The sequence below is a fragment of the Dipteris shenzhenensis genome, chromosome 17 (assembly GCF_047967505.1).
Source record: "Dipteris shenzhenensis isolate YYH24624 ecotype China chromosome 17, Dip_SZ_1.0, whole genome shotgun sequence".
NCBI lineage: Eukaryota > Viridiplantae > Streptophyta > Polypodiopsida > Gleicheniales > Dipteridaceae > Dipteris > Dipteris shenzhenensis.
The window spans coordinates 11379654-11399347 of record NC_141612.1 but is presented as its reverse complement, the minus strand read 5'-3'; the positions used below and the strand labels follow the sequence as shown (position 1 = coordinate 11399347).

The window sequence follows — 19694 nt, the reverse complement described above, 5'->3', positions numbered from 1 at the left end:
GTTGATGGACCCCGGGTGGGTTGGATTAATCATTAAGGTAACTGAATGTGGGTTTAGACCTGAAAACAAGTGGAAGTCTCAGAAGGGGAGAATTGTATGGTTTATGCATGGATGTCTCAATCAAATAAGAACAGCAGATGTTTGGAGTGGACTTTTGTCGAGGACGTTGTAGGCTCCAAGATATGCGAATGACTCAAAATGATATGACAACAAAATTTAAGGAGGCCCGATACTTGTCAAAATGCAAGCATGGCCTCTGCTCTCATTGTGTTACCATGCCTCATCCTGAAAACCATCTGCAGTCTAGGAGAAGATAGCCGGAGTTGGTCCACATCTATACACATAGCATCCTAATGTTTCTCTCTAACGAGCATGTACATGGAATGAAATCATCCTCTTGGGGGGGGCGGGGGGGGGGGGGGGGGGCGGAGTGAGAGACATGCAGAGTTCTCGTACTTGAAGTGAGATCATCACATCAGAACAGCAGAGATAGTTTTGCTGCAACTTTCACATTGTCAACAGTACAAACAGGGCCATATTCTGCAACCATTTCTGAAAGATCCGAACTTCAATAACAAACACCATCATGTGGTCATGATCACAAATCTAGAACACAATCCACCATTATGAACACAATGATCTTATATGACTTTCAGAACATTGATCTCTATGCCAGATTTGTATAACAGGCCGGGCTGATCGTTGGACAAGCTTAAAAATATTTTTTCACAGCTTTCACGAGTATTAAGAGTCTGGTCAAGCTGACCATGGGAAAGCCAGCTGCCAGCATCTCTGTTTTGTTCATTTTGCTACTAAAGAGGAGTAAAATCCATGTAGATAGAAATCTAAATATGATGTGTATTAAACATTGATTTCAAGTGAATAGGCTCTTGCAAGTCAAGGACCCATTGAAATCTAATGATCCAGAAGTCTTTGCTCAGCCGCACTGCAAAATATTTGGTTTCTAAGCTGGATTATTGGAACACATACTCACTACTTCGTCCTATTACAGAAAGCACAAAACACATTTAACATGGGAAAACCACCATTTTTCCGTATTTAGTAAGAGCAGATTGACTCCTATCCTCTGAGGGGCCTAGTTGACAACTTATCTTCTGCAATCAGGCCTAAAAATCCCAACCTCAATAACAAACATCATCATGTCAGTCGTGTGAGCACAATCTAGTACATTGCAATCCACCATTATCAACACAGTGATCCTACATGATTTTCACAAGTTAATGATTCATGTATCACGTATGTATAAAAGGCCAGCACAATTGTTTGGCAAGCATTTAATAATCCTCACACACCTCTCACAAGTATTAAGACTCAATAGTCTGGTCAAAACAACCATAGAAAGCCAGCATTTCTTTTTTTTCATCACTACTTGGTAAGAGTGAAATTTAAATAGATATGAATACATTTTCATCACATGGACTTTTGAAGCACAAGAAATCTTGTGCGGCTAGTGACTAGACTAAATAGATTGTGTTTCAAACATTGATTTTAAGTAACATCTTGCACACTCGTTCTACTAGGGAAAGCACAACATACATTTAGTATGGAAACACCTTTTAGATAAAATCCCATTATTCTTTGTTTAGCAAGAGGGTATTGACTACTAATCCGCTGAGACTACACAAAACCCTTAAGCAAATTAAAATGCATTTATAATTTCATGCCATAATGGCTTCAAAAACTTCTTGGAGAAGATAAAACAGTAGGGATGAGCACACCTGATTGCGCCTTGAACCCTTGGATTCCTCATGTAACGACTGAAATGGTTCACAACAAACACCAAATCTGCTGCTTCCAAAGCAAACGCTTCAACATTACTATGACATATAACAGTTCTACTTGAAAGAGCTGTTTGCCCAGTCCGCTTCACTGTGACCCCCCTGCCTGCAAAGGGATTGGAAACAACAAAAAAATGCATGCATGAGTATATGTTTCACACTGCTGCCTAGCTAAAGTTATTGAGATGCATTGAGAAAGATGTTATTCCTGTAATTGATGCCATGCTGGAAAAGAAAAGGGCTCAGGGGGAGCACAAGGTTGTAGTTTACTATAACGTTGATAAAAGAGGCAACCACAGTTCAATTCGGAAAGAGACAATCATACTAACCAGGTCGCATGGCAGAATGCTCGAGGCACCATGTCAACAACTCTTCCCCGCAAAAGTCTCCCTTAGAAAGCTTTGCATCACTTTTATCGTCGCCAATGCTCCTCAGATTTCCTCGCAGAATGAAAAGCATTTGATCTACAGGGCTCCTAGGTTGCATAATAATGCTGTTTTCAATATAGAACTTCTGGCGCAAGCGCTCACAGATTGCATCTAAGACAATATCCTCCATGACCTGGAATATGCGCACCTGCCAAGATGAAGCAGCTCATATCAAGGACGGCGCAAGGACGTAATCGTAGAAACACAGAAGATGTCTATCCACTCTAATGCTATGTCCCAATACTACTTTCGTTTAATCTTCTTTTTCAGAATTAAAAAGTCTGCCAGGGTGAGAAAAAGTCACCTACTATTCTATGCCTATTGTAAAGAGGATTAGGGAAGTCATGGTACCAGACGAAAGCATACATAATTGATAAAAAGGGATAGATTCTCTCAAAACAAATGTTTGGTTACAATGCTGCTCACTGGTATAAGAGTATTCAAAAGGCCTTGCAACCAACCCTACACGATCTAAGATGAGAACTTCTCAGTGTGTGCTGATGAGCACTCTACACAATCCTGTACCCGATCCTGGAGAAAAGAAGGTACTTTTGATGAAAATTGCCACCTCAACTCTATTGGGTCCAATTAAATCTAGGAGGGCATGAGCCTTTCAATAACCCGAATCTCTGTGGAGACTACTCCAAGGTGGGTCTATAGTTCATTACATACCCAACCAACCAAAACCCCTGACTTGCTGAAACTAGCTCTTGATTTTGGAAGCTCATTGCACTGATACTGGCTGTAATGCCTTGTGTTACCATCCCTCCACGGAAAATTTTCCAAAAGTGACACATCTGCCTCATGCTGGCAGGATGGAAGATCATGCAAGAAGCAACAGAAAGTAAAAGTTGGTTCAAGTTCCAATGACCTATCACGTTACAAGAGTCCCGGCATGCTCCAAAATCTAATGATTAATCTTTCTCCCCATGCTAGGCTAGGTATCACGACAGATGTGAAGACCAAGTATCTAGGCATGGTGCCCTCTCAAACCCATACAATATCAGAATCTTATCCCGAATTGTGGCTCAGGTCTATAGAAGAAGCCTGAATACTTTCTGATATATGTTGAGCAAGGTACTTTTTCTTTAACACTATGGCAATGTCTATGACAAAGCCCGTCTTCATAGCAAATTTAAATGTATGAGATCCTTGACGGGGCAAGACAGTGCGTGTATTTCTCTTCACTCATGAAGCAAAGCCCCACAAATCTCTCCCCAAAAGATGAAAATATTATTCAAGGTCTCTCATCATAAATAAAAGTATTTGAGAATTTCAAATGATGCATGAAGCAAAGGCCCCAGAATTTCTCCCCAGAAATGAAAATATTATTCAAGGTCTCTTATCATAAAACAAGGTTTGGGAATTTCAAACGATGCGTGTGTAGGAGGGTATTGATAGCCAACTACACAATACAGAAAGTACCAATGCAAGCCTTGGAGCCTAGTCCCATTACAACTACTAGGCAACAACATTTCTTTAAAAATTAATCCTTAAACACATGCATTAAGTCACCTCTAGGCCTCACTTGCACATATCATTATGGTATGTATCACTTGGCATCCCTCCTCACTCGCATCACTACACTCGCCACACACTAGACACACCCTATCTTGTTCGCGAGCTGGGGCAGTGCTGAGCTTCTTGCTCAACACTTTGTTGTAACATTCTCTCTAATGGTTGGAGTGATATTCGAAGAAGGGGCATTATCAATATACTATATCAGCCATCTAATTTTCTGCCAGGACAATAGATCAGCCCAATACCTTTTCACATGTTAAGTCATGTTGCACCTTAATGTGCTTTGTCCAAGCATGAAATACAGGATCCTGGCCATTTTAATAGAGCTTTGATTATCGGTCAACAACCGAGATGGATCTTTTGCGTAAGTGCAATATCATCCTCAAGCAAATAGCCTCTCAAGCGGCATGCCTTGATCCCCTATGTCTCCTCCATTATTTTGGTATAATGGTACTACGACAGGTGGGTGCATGGCAGCCTTGGCAGCACACGTAGCGAGAAAGGTTCCTATGTATGACCCCTAATAAGCATCTAACTTGCACTCCCCATATAAGGGCAGAGGCCCCCTGAATCCATCAGCCTGAGAAACCAATCCTCCGCATGGTGCCCTCCAAAAAAGGGCACTCAACCCTATCATATAAGCCTTCTCAAAATCCAAGAGGACTGTGATACTATGAGACTCCTCCCAAAACGTGAAGGTGTTGTCCAAGATATTGTGGTCCTGAAGAAAACATGTCTGAGCATTGTGAATAAGTCACTAAGATGGGGGTGCAACCGCATGCTCAAGATCTAAGCTAAGATCTTGAAGGTGGTATCCACAAGTGTGATTCGGTACCACTGCCGAATATTTGATCGGTCTTCCCCTTTTGAAATCAAACAAATCCAACCTTTACTAAGTGGCTGAGGGAGCAAACCGGAGTCAAAAATCTCCTGGCAGGCCAGCCATAGGGACACTCCCAAAAGCATCTGAAGAGGGTGTCAATCTCTGCAGTGGGAGGGCCTCAAGGCCTCCAAGAGATCCTCATTTGTGAAGAGGGCAACCACCTACCTGCTCATGCATGGGGATGCCACTGAAGAAGTGTGCCCAAACTGAATCCTGGGATGCAAGACCCTTTAGGACCATATGACTGGTGGCCACTATCAACATGATAGAGTTTGTTATGTACAAAACTTTATATATTGCCCACTATGCTATGCTACAAGCATATAATTAGCTAACTACTGCGCCATGTTGAGGACTTTGTTGCAATACTGTAGGGTTTCCTTTATGTAGGCACCTAGCTGCTGGGCCAGTGTCCCCAAAGGGTTTTCAGGCTGGTGGCATTGCTGCTGTATTTTTCCCTGATGTGTGCGTATGCTCAGGCAATGGAGGAACATACGTTACGATCTCCCCTATGGGACACATTTTCCAGAGTTTACATTTCAAGGGGTTGTGGGACTGTCCACCCGCCCTTCTCCACCTATAGTTCATGGGTGCATGGAAGAATGTATGGCTCACACACACAAGGGAATTGCACTGCATGTGCTCGAGTGCGTGCTTGTGCACAGTCCAAATTGTTTGTGGGGGGGGTGTAATATATGGCTGAAAAGATGCAGGCATGGACATACAAAAGGACCTCAAAGTTTGGGCTGAGTAGGAGGATGATGTGTAACCTAGAAGCCTCCTTTTTGCAATTGGAAAAGGCTGACAGAAAAAGGCAATGATAGTAAGGCCTTAGCACCCCCCCTTCCCTTTTGTGAGGATTACCATATGCATTTTTCATAGCAAAGGTGAACAAAGAAGCCTTTATCTTTTGCGTACCCCATAGGCCCAACTGATGATGTTGTAAAGTGCTTCTTTCTCCTGTTCTTGTTAATATCACTACTACATCTTCTGTGAAGCACCATTACTGTTCAGATAATTGACTAGATGTGAAATACATTTCCTTCTCTACCACATTGCTTCTCCTGCAGCATATGAAGGCTCCATTTTTAGGTGATTCATTTCAGCTGACATACTCCAGCCTGTTGACAGTATCAGAAGAGCATATTGTGCCCTATAGCATCAGGTATTTGACTGCAGATGAAATACTCAACTTGTCAACTTGTCTTTCTTTTGGCAGCGTTAGAAGTCTCTTTAATTGATTGCAGCATAAGGGTTTCACTTGCCTTATTCAAAAAGCCCCACCCAAGCTTGGGGTCTATGAGATCTAAGCAAAAACCCATTAAAGTTGGGCATTTCTTTGGAAAGGTCACCTTTTTTATATGATCCAAGACAAGTTCACGTCGAATCTCCTTGTGCAAATCTTCTGGCAAACCTCCAAGCAGCTCATCTTCATCCACACCCCTTGTGGCCGCCCATTTCAATCGTTCTGCTTGCCGTACCTTCCTGTGTTACATGATCATGCTCCTATTAGCTGCATAAAATCTGGTTGAAAGAGACAAACAAAGCCAAATTTCAAAGCCTTTGCTACAAGAAAAAATGATGTCAGCAAACAAAACTCAGCACAATATATCGCCTTAAGTTGACGAAGATATTCCTACTTCCGAAGGGTCTGGGGAAGATTACGTCGTTTCATCCAAATCTCCACATCGTACCTCCGTAACTGCATGTCCATTTGCCTGCAAAAGCATACGTAAAATTTTGGAAAGTGCAAGGCGTCTAACCCACCCATGCAGGTGAAAAATTGCACAGGCGAGATTTTATTTAGCCTGTAGCCCACAAGAACAAATCGCATGCCCTGCACAAAGCATGTTACTTACTAATTCATACTAAACCAGTTGATTGTCAGAAAATCAAATATATGGACAAATATTAAGCAGCGCACCCAACATTGAAAAACCAGCTAAGTGAAGCTCTGCTCAGCAGCCAGAGTCTGGGGCAAACTTATTTTCAGTTTTCCAAGGTCTAATCCAGGCCGATCTTTTCAGCTTACTTTTGGTTCCATGTTAGGCATCCCTTCAGAGTGACTATTACACATATTTCCTTTCCAAGAAATCAAAATTTCATGCCATTTCTAATCACAATCTCCCAAGTCTTTTTTCTGCTGTGCCACCAGTCAAGACCCCCCCCATTTGCTCTGCCTTCACCTCCTTCATACAAATGACAATCAATAGCCCAATATGATCTCAGCTTTCCTCTGGTTCTCCTTGTCATCTCCAAAGCTTCCACTTTTCATTTTCCCAATCTTTTTTTCTCACTGGCGTTTGACACTGCATTATGGTCTATTTTACCACTAAAAGCACAAAGATGGTCTTCTCAAGAATTTTGTGGTTACCTACCCTTGTTTCCTATCACCCAACCTATAGACGTGCTACAAGCAGCTTGTCTATGGGGAGCAGTTATGCCCCTTAATTTTCTAAGATGGCTAGAAGCACAATCCACCCTTATCTCATTTACATGGAGGCACACATGATTTAGTCTTCATTAAGACGGAGACCTTGTACGAAGTTTGCTAGATAGTCTTCAATATGGAGATAGACCTTCACACACAATCTAAGGCCAGGCATTCTTGCAACAAGAAATGAAAAAAAGGATTGGAATATTCTACTTGCTACCTAAAGGAAAAGAAGAAAATTCTCAATCGTTTGACCTCCAACCATCCCATTGGCACAATCAACCTAGCCACATTGGTAGGGCGATCATTTAACACGTCTATGAATGGATGCGGATAAGAATTAAGTAACACCACAGCCTGCCCATAGTCACATGAAAACCCGTTTCGTCCTCTTCGAAACGCGAAACAGACGAAACGCTCTCAACGAAACCTTTGTTTCGCCCAAAGAGCAATCAAGAGGCGGCGGCCTGTTCTCTCATCTGCCTGGCCCGAAGCCTCGCCCAAGACAGCCTTTAACGAGGGAGTTTTGGGTACTTGGACCATAAAACTACCTCGAGATTCTGGACGAGTACCTAATTGCGTTGCAGGTGATAGTTTGATTCTGCAACTCCCTAAAAGGGGTTTCCATTGGAGTTTTTGGTTCTCGAACCCACCCTTGCTGGGGGTTCAACTTTGCATGCACAGGAGAGGAGCAGTGTGGACACTCAGGTTGTTCAACTTGATGATGAGAGATCAAGTGTTTCATAAGATGGATGATTGGCTTGACCCCTAGGATAGGGAGCTACGGATCACACATGGTGACACAATTAACTTTCAATTCGGCTTCCTACCGAAAAAACGGGGGCGGGGCCTTGCAATGTGAATGATTCGCTTGCGGCTTAAGCACGCTTCTTACTCGACCTTGCAGCAGTGCGCTAGTAGGCTCGGGGTAGAGGTCTCTTTCATGATCAGTGGGGGCATCGAAGATTAGAGTAGAGCCGATGTTGCTGCTAGCATGGCGGTGCACGGATATGGATTACTCTCCTTCCAAGCCCCCCTCAAAGTCTCAGGAGTCTGCAAGCTGCCCCTTGCTCTCCGTGAGTTGGACCTTGGGGAGTTGGAATATACACAGGCTCCACAATCGTACACATCAGCAGTCGTAGGTGTTAATACTCTATCAAGAGTTGCAGAGGGTTGTGGTAGGATGGACAGTGGACTTCCTCTTGATATAGGAGCATATGTTTTCAGCATGGACATCACGTAGCGTCACCGCATTCTCCCAAGGAGAGGCCCTAAGGTCTAGTCCCCCACAATTAGCAAGAGTGGCGAGGTATGTATCTCTATTTCAAAGGCGCTTGCCCAAGATGTATACGACGAGGGCGAGATCTCATCACCGGGAGAGAAATATAGATGGGGGATTCCAAGATAGGCATCTTGAACATGTATGCCTTTGCTTGCCACCAACAACGCACAGCCTTTTGGAGGCGGTTCACGGAGAGCCTCCTAGAAGTTGACTCTTGGGTTGTTGGAGGAGACTTCAACAACCTCGAGTTTGAGTACAAGAAGGGGGCAATCCCTTTTACCGGTATGCCCGCGACAAAGAACAGTGTGTGCGAGTAGTTTATCAGTGGCAAAAATACGTGGCCGAACCGGAGGTCTCTAGGCTTTCTAGCTACTTATGTTTTTCCATGTGGGACACTGGGCCATGCATAGAGGGGGGCCCACTAGCGTCTTGGCAAGTATGATGATATCGGATTACTCCCCAACAATGATGAATCTAGAGCAGCCTCGCCGTGGACTTTCACAAAAGAAGGTATGCATCCCTACTCACTTTTACAATAGAAGGAGGTGCAACAAGCAGCAGCCAGATACGCCTCTCGAGGAGAGCTGGGCAGCTTGGATAGCTGATGTCATCCAGAGGAGGAGAGAGGAGCTTCAAGTCTAGACTCAACAAGAGGCATCAACAATGCAGGCGCAAGACAGGGCATTAAGACGGGATTTGGCTTCCATAGAGCAACTCAGGGCGGAGGACCCAGTCTCACAATGGCTTGCAGACTGATATGAGTGTGCGCAGCTCGACCTCCATGCTACGGAGGTTCACAGAGCAGAGTTTTCTTATCATTCCTCCTGGGTACATAGGTACAGCAAGGAGACAGGATTATCCAATAGTTCTTTCAAACCACAGGTCTTTAAGTCAGCGGGTAGCTTTAGCGATTGAGAGATGAGAGTGGGCAACTTCACTCAAGCTTGAAGGAGATTCTTGAGATGACCATGGACTTCTATCAATGTTTGTTTCAAGCTAAGAAGTCCCCATAGGTTCTCGCTGCTCAGAGGCTGTTTGAGCCCTTCGTTAGTAGTTTCACAAAGCATGAGCATGCAAGTGGAGGCACCTTTTACAGACGAGGAGCTCTCAAAGGCCCTCAAGACCTTCTCGCCCTAGAAGTGGCCAAGGGAGGATGGGCTGACCCCAACCTTCTTTGGCTGCTTTTGGGAGCTCATTCACACACCCCTTCAGTTGTCTTTTCAAGAGATTGTTGACTCAGGCTCCTATCCTCAATCCCTCAAGTCCAAAATGGATTTGTTTAATTCCAAAGGAGGGAGATAGATTCGACATCTGCCAGTGGAGATCGATCACTTTGTTGGATAGGATACTGCCTACAAGATCTTAGTCAAGGTTTTTGAGCATGTGATTGCGACCCACCTCACAGACATCATCCACGATACTCATACAAGTTTTGTTCAAGATCACAGCATACTGAACAACATCTTCACTTTCTCGGAGGCTGTTGATTGGGCCCAGGAGAAGTCATAGCCTCTTGCGATCATTCTCTTGGATTTCGAGAAGGTCTACAACAAGCTGGACTGGTCCTTTCTGGAGGGAACCATGCAGAGGTTGGGCTTGTCAAAGCAATGGATTCGAGGGGTCGCGGCCTTGTGTGCAGGAGCACCAATCAGATGCTCATAGGTGGTCACACAAGGGAGCCCTTCACATTGTCCCATTCAGACTGTCGGGGCTGCCCTTCAGCTCCCTTCTTTCTATTCATGGCAAGGCTTTAGGCTATTTCTTTAGATCTCACGCTGCAAGCCTCACGGGGACGCACCTCCAGGTTCACCAGGAGGAGCTTCTCGGCTCTGAGTTTGCAAACAACACGCCACTTTTCGTGGATAGATCGGTGGAGAGTTTGGAGGGGATCAAGGGAGCCCTAGAGATATATCGTGAGGGGGCACAATATCAGCTAGGTCAAATCAATTGGCTTTCTCACAACGATAGAGGAGGTTAGGGAGATTTGGGATTGCGAGGCCACAGGGGGCTTCACGCGCATTCCACGGGGTCAATCAGTGAGATACCTTGGTTGCCAAGTGGGCATTGACATTTCAGAGGAGAAGCAGATAGACCCCGTCCTGGAGAGCATTCGACGCAAGCTTCTATACTAGAGCTCAGCCAAACTCTCTCTAGCAAGCAAAGCCCTTGTGATCAACCAGGTTCTTTTGGCTAGGACTTGGTATATTGCCTCCTGCCGGTGTTTTCACAAGGGCTTCATGGGACAACTTTGACACCTAGTGTTCAACTTCTTATGGGAAAGATCAGATGGTATTTGTAACATTAGAGCCAAAGTGGTTGGATAGACAGTGATTGTACCACAAGCTCAGGGAGGACTCGGCATCATTGACCTCGAGATGCAGAGTAGAGCCCTCTCAAGCAAGTTAGTGCTACGAGGCCTCACACCTAGTTCCGAGCCTTGGAAGCTCTTTATACAATGAGAGCTTGTCAGGATTCCCCCCCATATAGGAGATCGTGGAAGCCGTCCCACATTTTGGATTTTCTCGGACGCCCCCCTCACATGGAAGGGCTCTGCCTTGATGCAGAGCTTTCTCAATTTTGGCAACACTTATCTGGACGCCTCAATTCGGGCGACCCCTTCTTGCTCGGAGAAGTTCAAGAGACAGTCTCTCATTTGGCACCTAGAGGTCACAAACCATGAGAGGTTGATGCTTGGGCAAAGAACACACATCGGATGGCCCTAGTGGAATAGTGGACCAGCTATGTCCTTCAAACCTTGGCACTGCCTTCTATGGAGACAAAGGCACGTGTGTAGCCACTTTCACCCTTGAGGAGAACAGGCATTAGGATGGTAGAGATTGTTTTGGCCATCCCAAAGTCATGGTGGGAGGGCTTGCGCACAGGGCAGCAAACCCACCCAACTGGTATGGGCAATTCTCCAAGTTCGAAGTACCCCTCAAGGTTCAATTTTTGCAGCAGTCGCACTGGGTTAAGCACTAGGTTCCCCACGAGGTCATCTCATATTTTTTATCTTGTATCTCAAGCCGCGAAAGATATCCTATTTATTCTAGATGGCGGCACATGGAGGCTTATCCATTGGACCTTGGTTGGAGCAGACGCGTGTGGATGGCAGTTGCCATTGCTGCACAGAGAGAGATCTGGAGTTTTGTATTGCTCGCTTTTTTTGGCTCGCTCTCTTTTAGTAATCCTACCATCGATGATGCTACGAACTTTGTGGCCTCCACCCCAAGAGTCCAAAAGCATGGGATTGAGGGCGCTTGGTGCATAGGACGAGACACCACTAAGAATCAATCTCGACATCCACTTCAAAGATACTCATGCCCGTTTCGCAACACTTCACAAGCAGACATTGCTATGGAACCACCCCCATATTCATATGGGAACCTCACCCCCTATAAGTAGAGGAGAGGTATACTCTCCTACAACAGTACATAAATTTTTTCCAGTCGGATAGCATGGACTAGAAGTCCCAAGGGAGACGACGCGGACAAGACCTAGAGCGAGAGACGCAAAGACCCACCAATGTGTTGATGCACAAATGGAGCTTGGGGATCTTCCCTCCATGCTCCCCAAACCAAAGACATAGCCGACGGGGTGACAATTGTAGTTGTCCAATGGAAAGCTACTTTGAGACAAGACCACACCAGACCACCAAAGTTGACTGTCGTTTCAACATCTGAAAAGGGTTTCATTACTCTGCGTAGCATCAATCACCACCAGATCATTTGTCTTCCCAGACCCTCCTATCCATTCTCAGAGACCCAATGGACTTGGTTACTCATATATCATACAGAGGATCGTCACAGTGATACTACATGCAAATTTATCCTTCTCTCCATGGGTTCAGATAATTAGTATTTGTATTTGTATGTCTTTGGTGCAGAGGCCTGCTTAGTCGCGATTTTTCTTAGTCTCATCGACCCTTGAGTATTCTAAACCTTTGATAAACTTCCTTTCTTTTACTTTCTCTCAAGGACACCCGTGGGATTTATGCTATTTTCTTTGCTTTTGCCACTTGTGCTGTTGCTGCCCCTCACATTGCTTTTGCTCATCCTCCGCCTGTGTTGCGCCCCCCCCCCCCCCCCCCCCCCACACACCATTGCCTCTAGGCTCATCCTCTGCATATGCTGCTGCTTGCTCCCACCATTGCCATGAAACCCGCCTTCAATAAATTAAAGGGCAGTAGAAAATAACCAGCCAAACACTGTTATATCAACAATTCAGGAAAAGTAATCAACAGATTGGGAGCTAGAGTGCCCCTGCTCAAAAACAAAGACACAGATTGGCCCCAACCCTTGGCGCCCCTTTCGGTATTTCTTTAATTAAATGAGGCACCCTCAAATCCAAGCTACATAAAGGATAGATTCTTTGTTACATCTAGGGCATTCCACATCCCGAGCATCCACATACCCTACATAGCCTTTATTGTTCACTGCTCTCACCACTCTTGGTAGTAGGTCTTCATCCCTATTCTAAGAAGCTTGCACACGGCCTGGAACTGTCACTAGAAACCACACTTGGCCACACAGTTCCCCAAAGCTGTCACTAGTGCCCAAAAAGCTAACTATCTGCTCAAAGCAGAAAAGAAAGCATTACATTAGCTTTCTCCACTGTCCAGGACTGTCATTACCAATAGTCTCTCACCCTATTGACAGCATACATCTTGAGACATCAACTTGATTCCCATAAGAGAATTGGCTTCTCAACGTAGCAAACAATAAGACAGTCATACAAGTACCATCCCTCTGGCACCAAAGGCATTACACAGCCCATTAGGCACCCATGGCCAAGGCACAATCTTTGCTGCAAATTACTATCACCAAGCATGGCAGAAAGGCATCCATTTCAGTTCCAAAACATTTGCCCAACTTAGGACTGTTCCTAGCAACCAATGCTTGGTCACACAGTCCCCCTTAGCTGCCTTGAGAGCCCTCTTAGCCATTCACCTCTTTAATTAAGTCAACTCGAGGAACTCAATTGCAAATTACACACAGGCTGAAATCACTTGCTGTACAGGTAATTCACAACCCAGAAGGCCTCCCAGCCCAAAACATAACCTTTGCAATCCTCCGCTCTGCACCATCATGGAAAATGACATCCAAAAGCTGTCTCGAGTACTTACATACACCTCATAACTGTTATTAGCAAGTCTTTCTGGATCACACAGTTGTATCTACCACAAGTACTCCCCCGAGACACCAATGCATTCAAGACAATGGATAATTGCAATCTTGACCCGCCAATTCCAAGGCCATAGACTCCGCTCATACACGAGCTAGAGCACCTAGGCAGAGAACCGCCACTTCCATGCTGCCATGTAAGAGTAGCCCGTACTTTCTAATACGTACAAAGCCGTTCAGCCAATCGTAAGCTGCCTGTACATGTGTAAACTTCCTCGTAAAAGACAGCAAAGACACTTTCATTTGCTCTACCTCTCTCAATAGATACACTAGGGCCCAAGACAATCGTCGGGCTGGACCCCCCGAAGGTTTTTATTCATCAGAGAGAAAAATGGAGTACATGAGTCCAGCGTGGAAGCTGTTCATACAAAATCCCAACGTGAATGAATCATTACATGAGCTCTTAGGCTCCCTTTCTTGGCAACAAGCCACTTGTCAATTTCTACGTTACTTTCCTAATTACATGCCACTAAGGGCAACTCTGGAGTCTTCGAAGCACTTGGTCACACGAACCGCCTCCTAGACTCTTGTTAGGCTCCATTGCACTTAGGAAAATCACTCTTCCTAGTACCTGCAAGAATTAATTAAAGCGCACCACCATGGTACCCATTAATTGTTAGCGCTTTGCATGCAAATAATACACTGTGGACTAATTCTAGTCACGGTGGGCGTCCCCACTGAGCACATGTGCACACATAACAAATATAAATATATATATTTATTCTCTGGTTGACCGAAGTCAATGCTCTTGATCATAATTAAGGGGCTTTGACAAGGGTCGAGGCGCCTTAATTATAGTCAAGTCTCTCCAACCGAAGTTTGCACAACTCTCCAACCGAAGTTGGCACATCTTGGTTAACCGTAGTTAACCCTCTTGGCGCACGCCAAGTCTCGTTGACCGAAGTCAACACTCTCTAACCGTAGTCAGCTCTGTCGTTCTCTGGTTAACCGCAGTTAACCCTCTGTAGGCCATCTCCTGGTGGTTCTAGTGATGCCCTATAGGCCATGGTATGTGCCTTGTAGGCATAAATATAGGCACTTGTAGTGTTAGTGCCTTTTAGGCCACATAGGACACTTAGTCCTAGGTCGAGGTACTTGTACCTTGTACTCCTTTTTTTATTATCCTAGTTGACGTGACAGCTGATTATCATTGACTTCGTTGCAATCTGCACTCTCTCTTTTGCCTATCGATCCTACAGTGGTATCAGAGCCCAGATTTGCTTCCTGCACCTCTTTTCCGTACTGTCCGTACAAATGTACAGACGTCCGTACAGATACGTACAGATGCCGTACATTTCCTCCAGCTGCTGTCCAAGGCTTCCAGTGTTTTTTCGCCGCCACAAAGCGCCTCATTGCTGTTACCAGACTGAGGCGACTGCTTGTAGGCTTCAGCTGCAGCATTTTTGAGGTCCTCCACAGTACCCGTGACCATCTGTCGTCACCTTTGTACTGCTATTCCAGACGCCTAGCTCCCGTGACTTTAACCAGACCCAAATCCAGGCACCTAGCTCCCGTGACCTCTCCACAATCATCTGCTGAAGACGTTCTGCTATAGCGACCTGTTCAGAGCCCTCCAAAGAAAATACTACCAGCCACGCACTAAGTTCGAGGTGTCTAAGGGCTGTTCCAGCTACGCTCCAGCTGTCTTTTGCACTTCAACCTGCTGCAGCAGCTTCGTGGTTTGTTATACTCTACCTGCAAAGGCCTTTTGAGTCTCAGTCCTAATCTCAAAAAACCAAAAGCTGATTCACAAGCAACATTTGCAGTATTTCACTGTTTTTGACAGTTTTTACTGTCAAACCCTAAATTCAAACAGAAAAATTTAGGGCTTTTGACATCTGGACCTTCAACCTGTCAATACAATACTTTGGACAAGGTTGACAACTGAAATCCTTCCAAAAATTGAAGTTTTCAGTTAATTTCAGGTTCAGGACTGTCACATTGTGCCACATCATCACTCAAGTCAACAAAATTTGGAGCTTTTGTGTTGGGAGCTCAATTTCAACTGGTGTTTGGGACAGTAACTCATATTTTTGCAGTTTCAAGCCTTGAGGCTATACATTGAGTAAGATTCGCATACATTGGGTCACATTTGCAAAATTTCAGCAAAATTTGGGGCTTTTCTGTATTTGCCCTCTTTTTGGCCTATTTGCCCTCATTAAATTTGGGGCTTTTGCCAAATTTGCTGTTTTTGCAGCGAACATTGCTTGCCACAGTCACATTTGGCTCAAACCTGCATTTGCCTTTTGATTTGGGTCGGGCATTTGCAGATATTTGCTGTCATTTTTGGACAGCCAGCTTTTGCAATGATAGCCTTGAGGCTTTTGGGTTTTCAAATCTCTTTCAGGGTATCACATTTGCTATGGCTGGGAACAATCAAGATCTATTTGGCGTTCTTCGTGAAGACGATAAGTTGGATGGCACCAACTATCCGATGTGGTCTTATCTCATGAAACATATTCTTGTTGCAAAGCATTTGTGGAATATTGTTTCTGGGGTTGATCTGAGGCCAGCCAATGCTACAGTGGTTGCCTCTACTGCTGGTCCCTCTGCAGAGGGTACTCCTCCTGATGCCTCATCTTCTAGCACTCCTGCTACTACTCTTCCAACTCAGGAACAGACAAGATGGGATGCAAGAGATGCAAATGCACATTCATGTATTGCTTTATCATGCAAGAGAATCATTATTCCACACATCCGGTCTTGTAGGGCAGCAAAGGATGCTTGGGATAAATTGGCTTCTCTCTATCAAATTCGCAATGAGGCACGTGTTGCATATTTGAGAAGGCAATTACAGAAGTCAGCATGAATGAAGGTGACTCTATGGATGCATACCTGACAAAGGTCAAGGACGCTTTATCACCTTGATCATCACTCAGCTGCACTTTCTATTGAAGCATTGGCTATTTCAGATTCACAGCTTGCTGAAACTCATCTTTGGCATGAGAGAATGGGCCATCTCAATTATAGAGCTCTTGCAAAGCTACATTCACAGCAGATGGCAAATGATGTACCTCAAACTCACACAGATTCCAAACATGTGTGTGAGGGTTGTCTTTTGGGTAAGATGCATCAATTTCCTTTACAAAACAATTGTCCAAAACTCTCACAAAGGAAATCGCAGCTAGTGCACAGTAATGTCTGTGGCCCAATGAGGACAAATGCCATTGGGGGGTACAAGTATTTCATGACTCTCATTGATGATTTCACAAGATATTGCTGGATATATCCTTTAAAAGCCAAATCTGAAGTTTTCTTATGCTTTCAGAGATGGCTAAATATGGTTGAGAATGAATCAGGATGCAAGCTTGTCACCCTCAACACAAATAGGGGGGGAGAGTATATGTCAAAGGAGTTTGATACATTTCTGTCTTCACGGGGCATAATTCACTCATGTACTACTCCTTACACTCCTCAGCATAATCCTATTTCTGAAAGGAAAAACAGGTCCACAATGGAGATGGCCAGATGCATGCTTAAGGCCAAGTCTTTGCCCAATAAATTTTGGCTTGATGCAGTGATGTGTGCCAACTATGTGCTGAATAGATCACCTACACGGGCATTGCAGACTATTACACCTTATGAAGCATGGAAAGGCAGGAAGACTTCACTTTCACACATGAGAGTTTTTGGGTCTCTTGCATATGTTCATGTACCATCTCAGCTGAGACATAAGCTTGATGACAAGGCAATCGAATGCATATTTATTAGTTACAGCCAGGAGAGCAGAGGGTATAGGTTATATCAACCAAATACTGGGAAAATTATTGTCAGTAGAGATGTAATCTTTGCTGAACATTCAGCTTCTCCTCTTGTGGACTGCAAAGCTAAGCCAGATGTTGATATGTTTGATGCCTTTGAATCTTGGTTACCTCTGCCATCCTCAGAAGAGGACTTTGACCAGCCTCCTGTAGGCCCTCCACCAAGCAATAATCAGCCACTACCTCATGCTGATTTGCAGGTTTCTCTTCCGGCACAAAATGATGATGCAGTCATTGAAGAAAGAGCTGTCAATAGACAGCAAAGGCAAGTTCCCAGATGGCTTATTGATACATTGAGAGACAGCGAACAAGATCAGCCTTTTGCTGCCCGGACAAGATCAAGGAATAGACAGCATGGTCACTTTCTTGAGTTTGCACTCCTTGCTACAGCTTGCAATGAAGAGCCTCTGTGCCATAAAGATGCTTTTGACAGCAAAGAGTGGATGGATGCAATGAGGCCTGAGTTACATTCCATTGCTAAAAATGACACATGGGAATTAGTAGATCTCCCTCCCGGCAAGCATGCCATTGGAACCCGGTGGGTCTACAAATTAAAAAGGAAATCTGATGGCAGCATAGATCGATACAAAGCCCGTCTTGTTGCAAAAGGGTATGCCCAACAACATGGCATTGACTTTGAGGAGACATTTGCTCCCACATCCAGGATTACTACCATTAGATGTGTCACTGCCATTGCAGCCCATCATCATTGGCAAGTGCACCAACTTGACATCAAGACTGCTTTTCTTCATGGGGATCTGCAGCAGCAAGTATATGTCACACAACCTCCTAGCTTTGAGGTTGTTAATTCTGAAAATAAGGTATGCCGGCTTAGAAAAGCCCTTTATGGTTTGAAGCAGGCACCCAGGGCATGGTATGCCAAAATTCATGCACACTTACTATCCCTTGGTTTTCAGAATAGCCCCACAGAACCCACTCTTTATGTCCGCGGGAGTGGATCTGATTTTTTAGTGCTGATTTTATATGTGGATGATTTGCTCATCACGGGCCCAGATACTCAGAAAATTGCAGCTTTCAAGGCTGATTTGCAGCAGGTTTTTGAAATGTCAGACATGGGACAGCTCCACTATTATTTGGGCATTCAGTTTGCTCATGTTGAGGGGGGTATCATGATGTCTCAGTCCAAGTATATTGGACAGCTCCTTGATCGTTTTCAGTTTGAGGATTGCAAGCCAATCTCTACTCCAGTGGACCCTGGCTTCAAATTCTCAGCTCATGATGGGAGCCCACCATGTGATATCACTCTTTATCAGTAGGCTGTTGGATGCCTTATTTATTAATGCCACACCAGACCTGACTTACAGTATGCAGTATCTCAGCTTAACAGCTTCATGCACATGCCCAGTTCACAGCATTGGCAGGCAGTGAAGAGAGTCTTCAGATATCTCAGAGGCACTCAGGATTTAGCCCTCTTCTATGGTGATCAGGGCTCACTTACCATCATGCATGCTTACACGGATAGTGACTGGGCAGGATGTTCTGACACCAGAGTGTCACATACTGGCAATTTTTTTTTGCTTGGCAATTCATGTATCTCTTGGCTCAGCAAGAAGTAACCAATAGTTGCCACATCTAGCTATGAGGCTGAGTACAGGGCAGCTTTCACCGCTACAGTAGAGTGTGTTTGGCTTCGACAGTTACTTACACATCTTGGTATTCGCCAGACATCCCCCACTATTGTCTACACTGACAACCAGAGTGCTTTGGCCATTGCGTGTAACCCAGTGTTTCATGCGCGTACCAAGCATATTGAAGTTCACTATCATTATGTTCAAGAGCAGTTGTCAGCAAGAGACATAGGTATTCTGAGACGTTTCCAGAATACTTCAGCCCATCCCATGGAGGGGGGTTTGTAGGCCATTTCCTGGTGGTTCTAGTGATGCCCTATAGGCCATGGTATGTGCCTTGTAGGCATAAATATAGGCACTTGTAGTGTTAGTGCCTTTTAGGCCACATAGGACACTTAGTCCTATGTGACACCTAGGACACTTAGTCCTAGGTCTAGGTACTTGTACCTTGTACTCCTTTTTTTATTATCCTAGTTGACGTGATGGCTGATTATCATCGACTCCTTTGCAATCTGCACTCTCTCTTTTGCCTATCGATCCTACACCCTCTTGGTAATAAACCAAGTCTCCCCGACCGAAGTGAGGTTTACTTGACCAGAGTCAAGTATCTTTGACCGTAGTCAATTCATTGAGCATTAAAAGAACTCTTTGACCATAATTAACAAAAATGGAAAACTCTTTAATTATGATCAAATAAATGATCAACTGTACTTTGACTTATGATATTTTCATTATGGTGATATCCCCTTGGCTTCTATTCAGTTGACCTCAATTGAAAAGCTTCCTTGTAAACATCCAAAAGCTGTGGATGATCGAA

At 44.6% G+C, this 19694-nt stretch overlaps 1 protein-coding gene across 1 annotated transcript in view; it reads right to left on the bottom strand.

Moving 5' to 3' along the window:
* LOC147891684 (putative cyclic nucleotide-gated ion channel 20, chloroplastic) overlaps window positions 1–19694 on the bottom strand; it is a 124476-nt gene that overhangs the window by 16231 nt on the left and 88551 nt on the right. Inside the window, exons 8-11 of the mRNA XM_087388206.1 lie at window positions 6272–6349; window positions 5984–6116; window positions 2129–2375; window positions 1740–1905 (exon numbers count right to left, since the gene is read on the bottom strand). Coding sequence (XP_087244332.1) covers window positions 1740–1905; window positions 2129–2375; window positions 5984–6116; window positions 6272–6349 — 624 coding nt within the window. The remainder of the gene's footprint in view (window positions 1–1739; window positions 1906–2128; window positions 2376–5983; window positions 6117–6271; window positions 6350–19694) is intronic.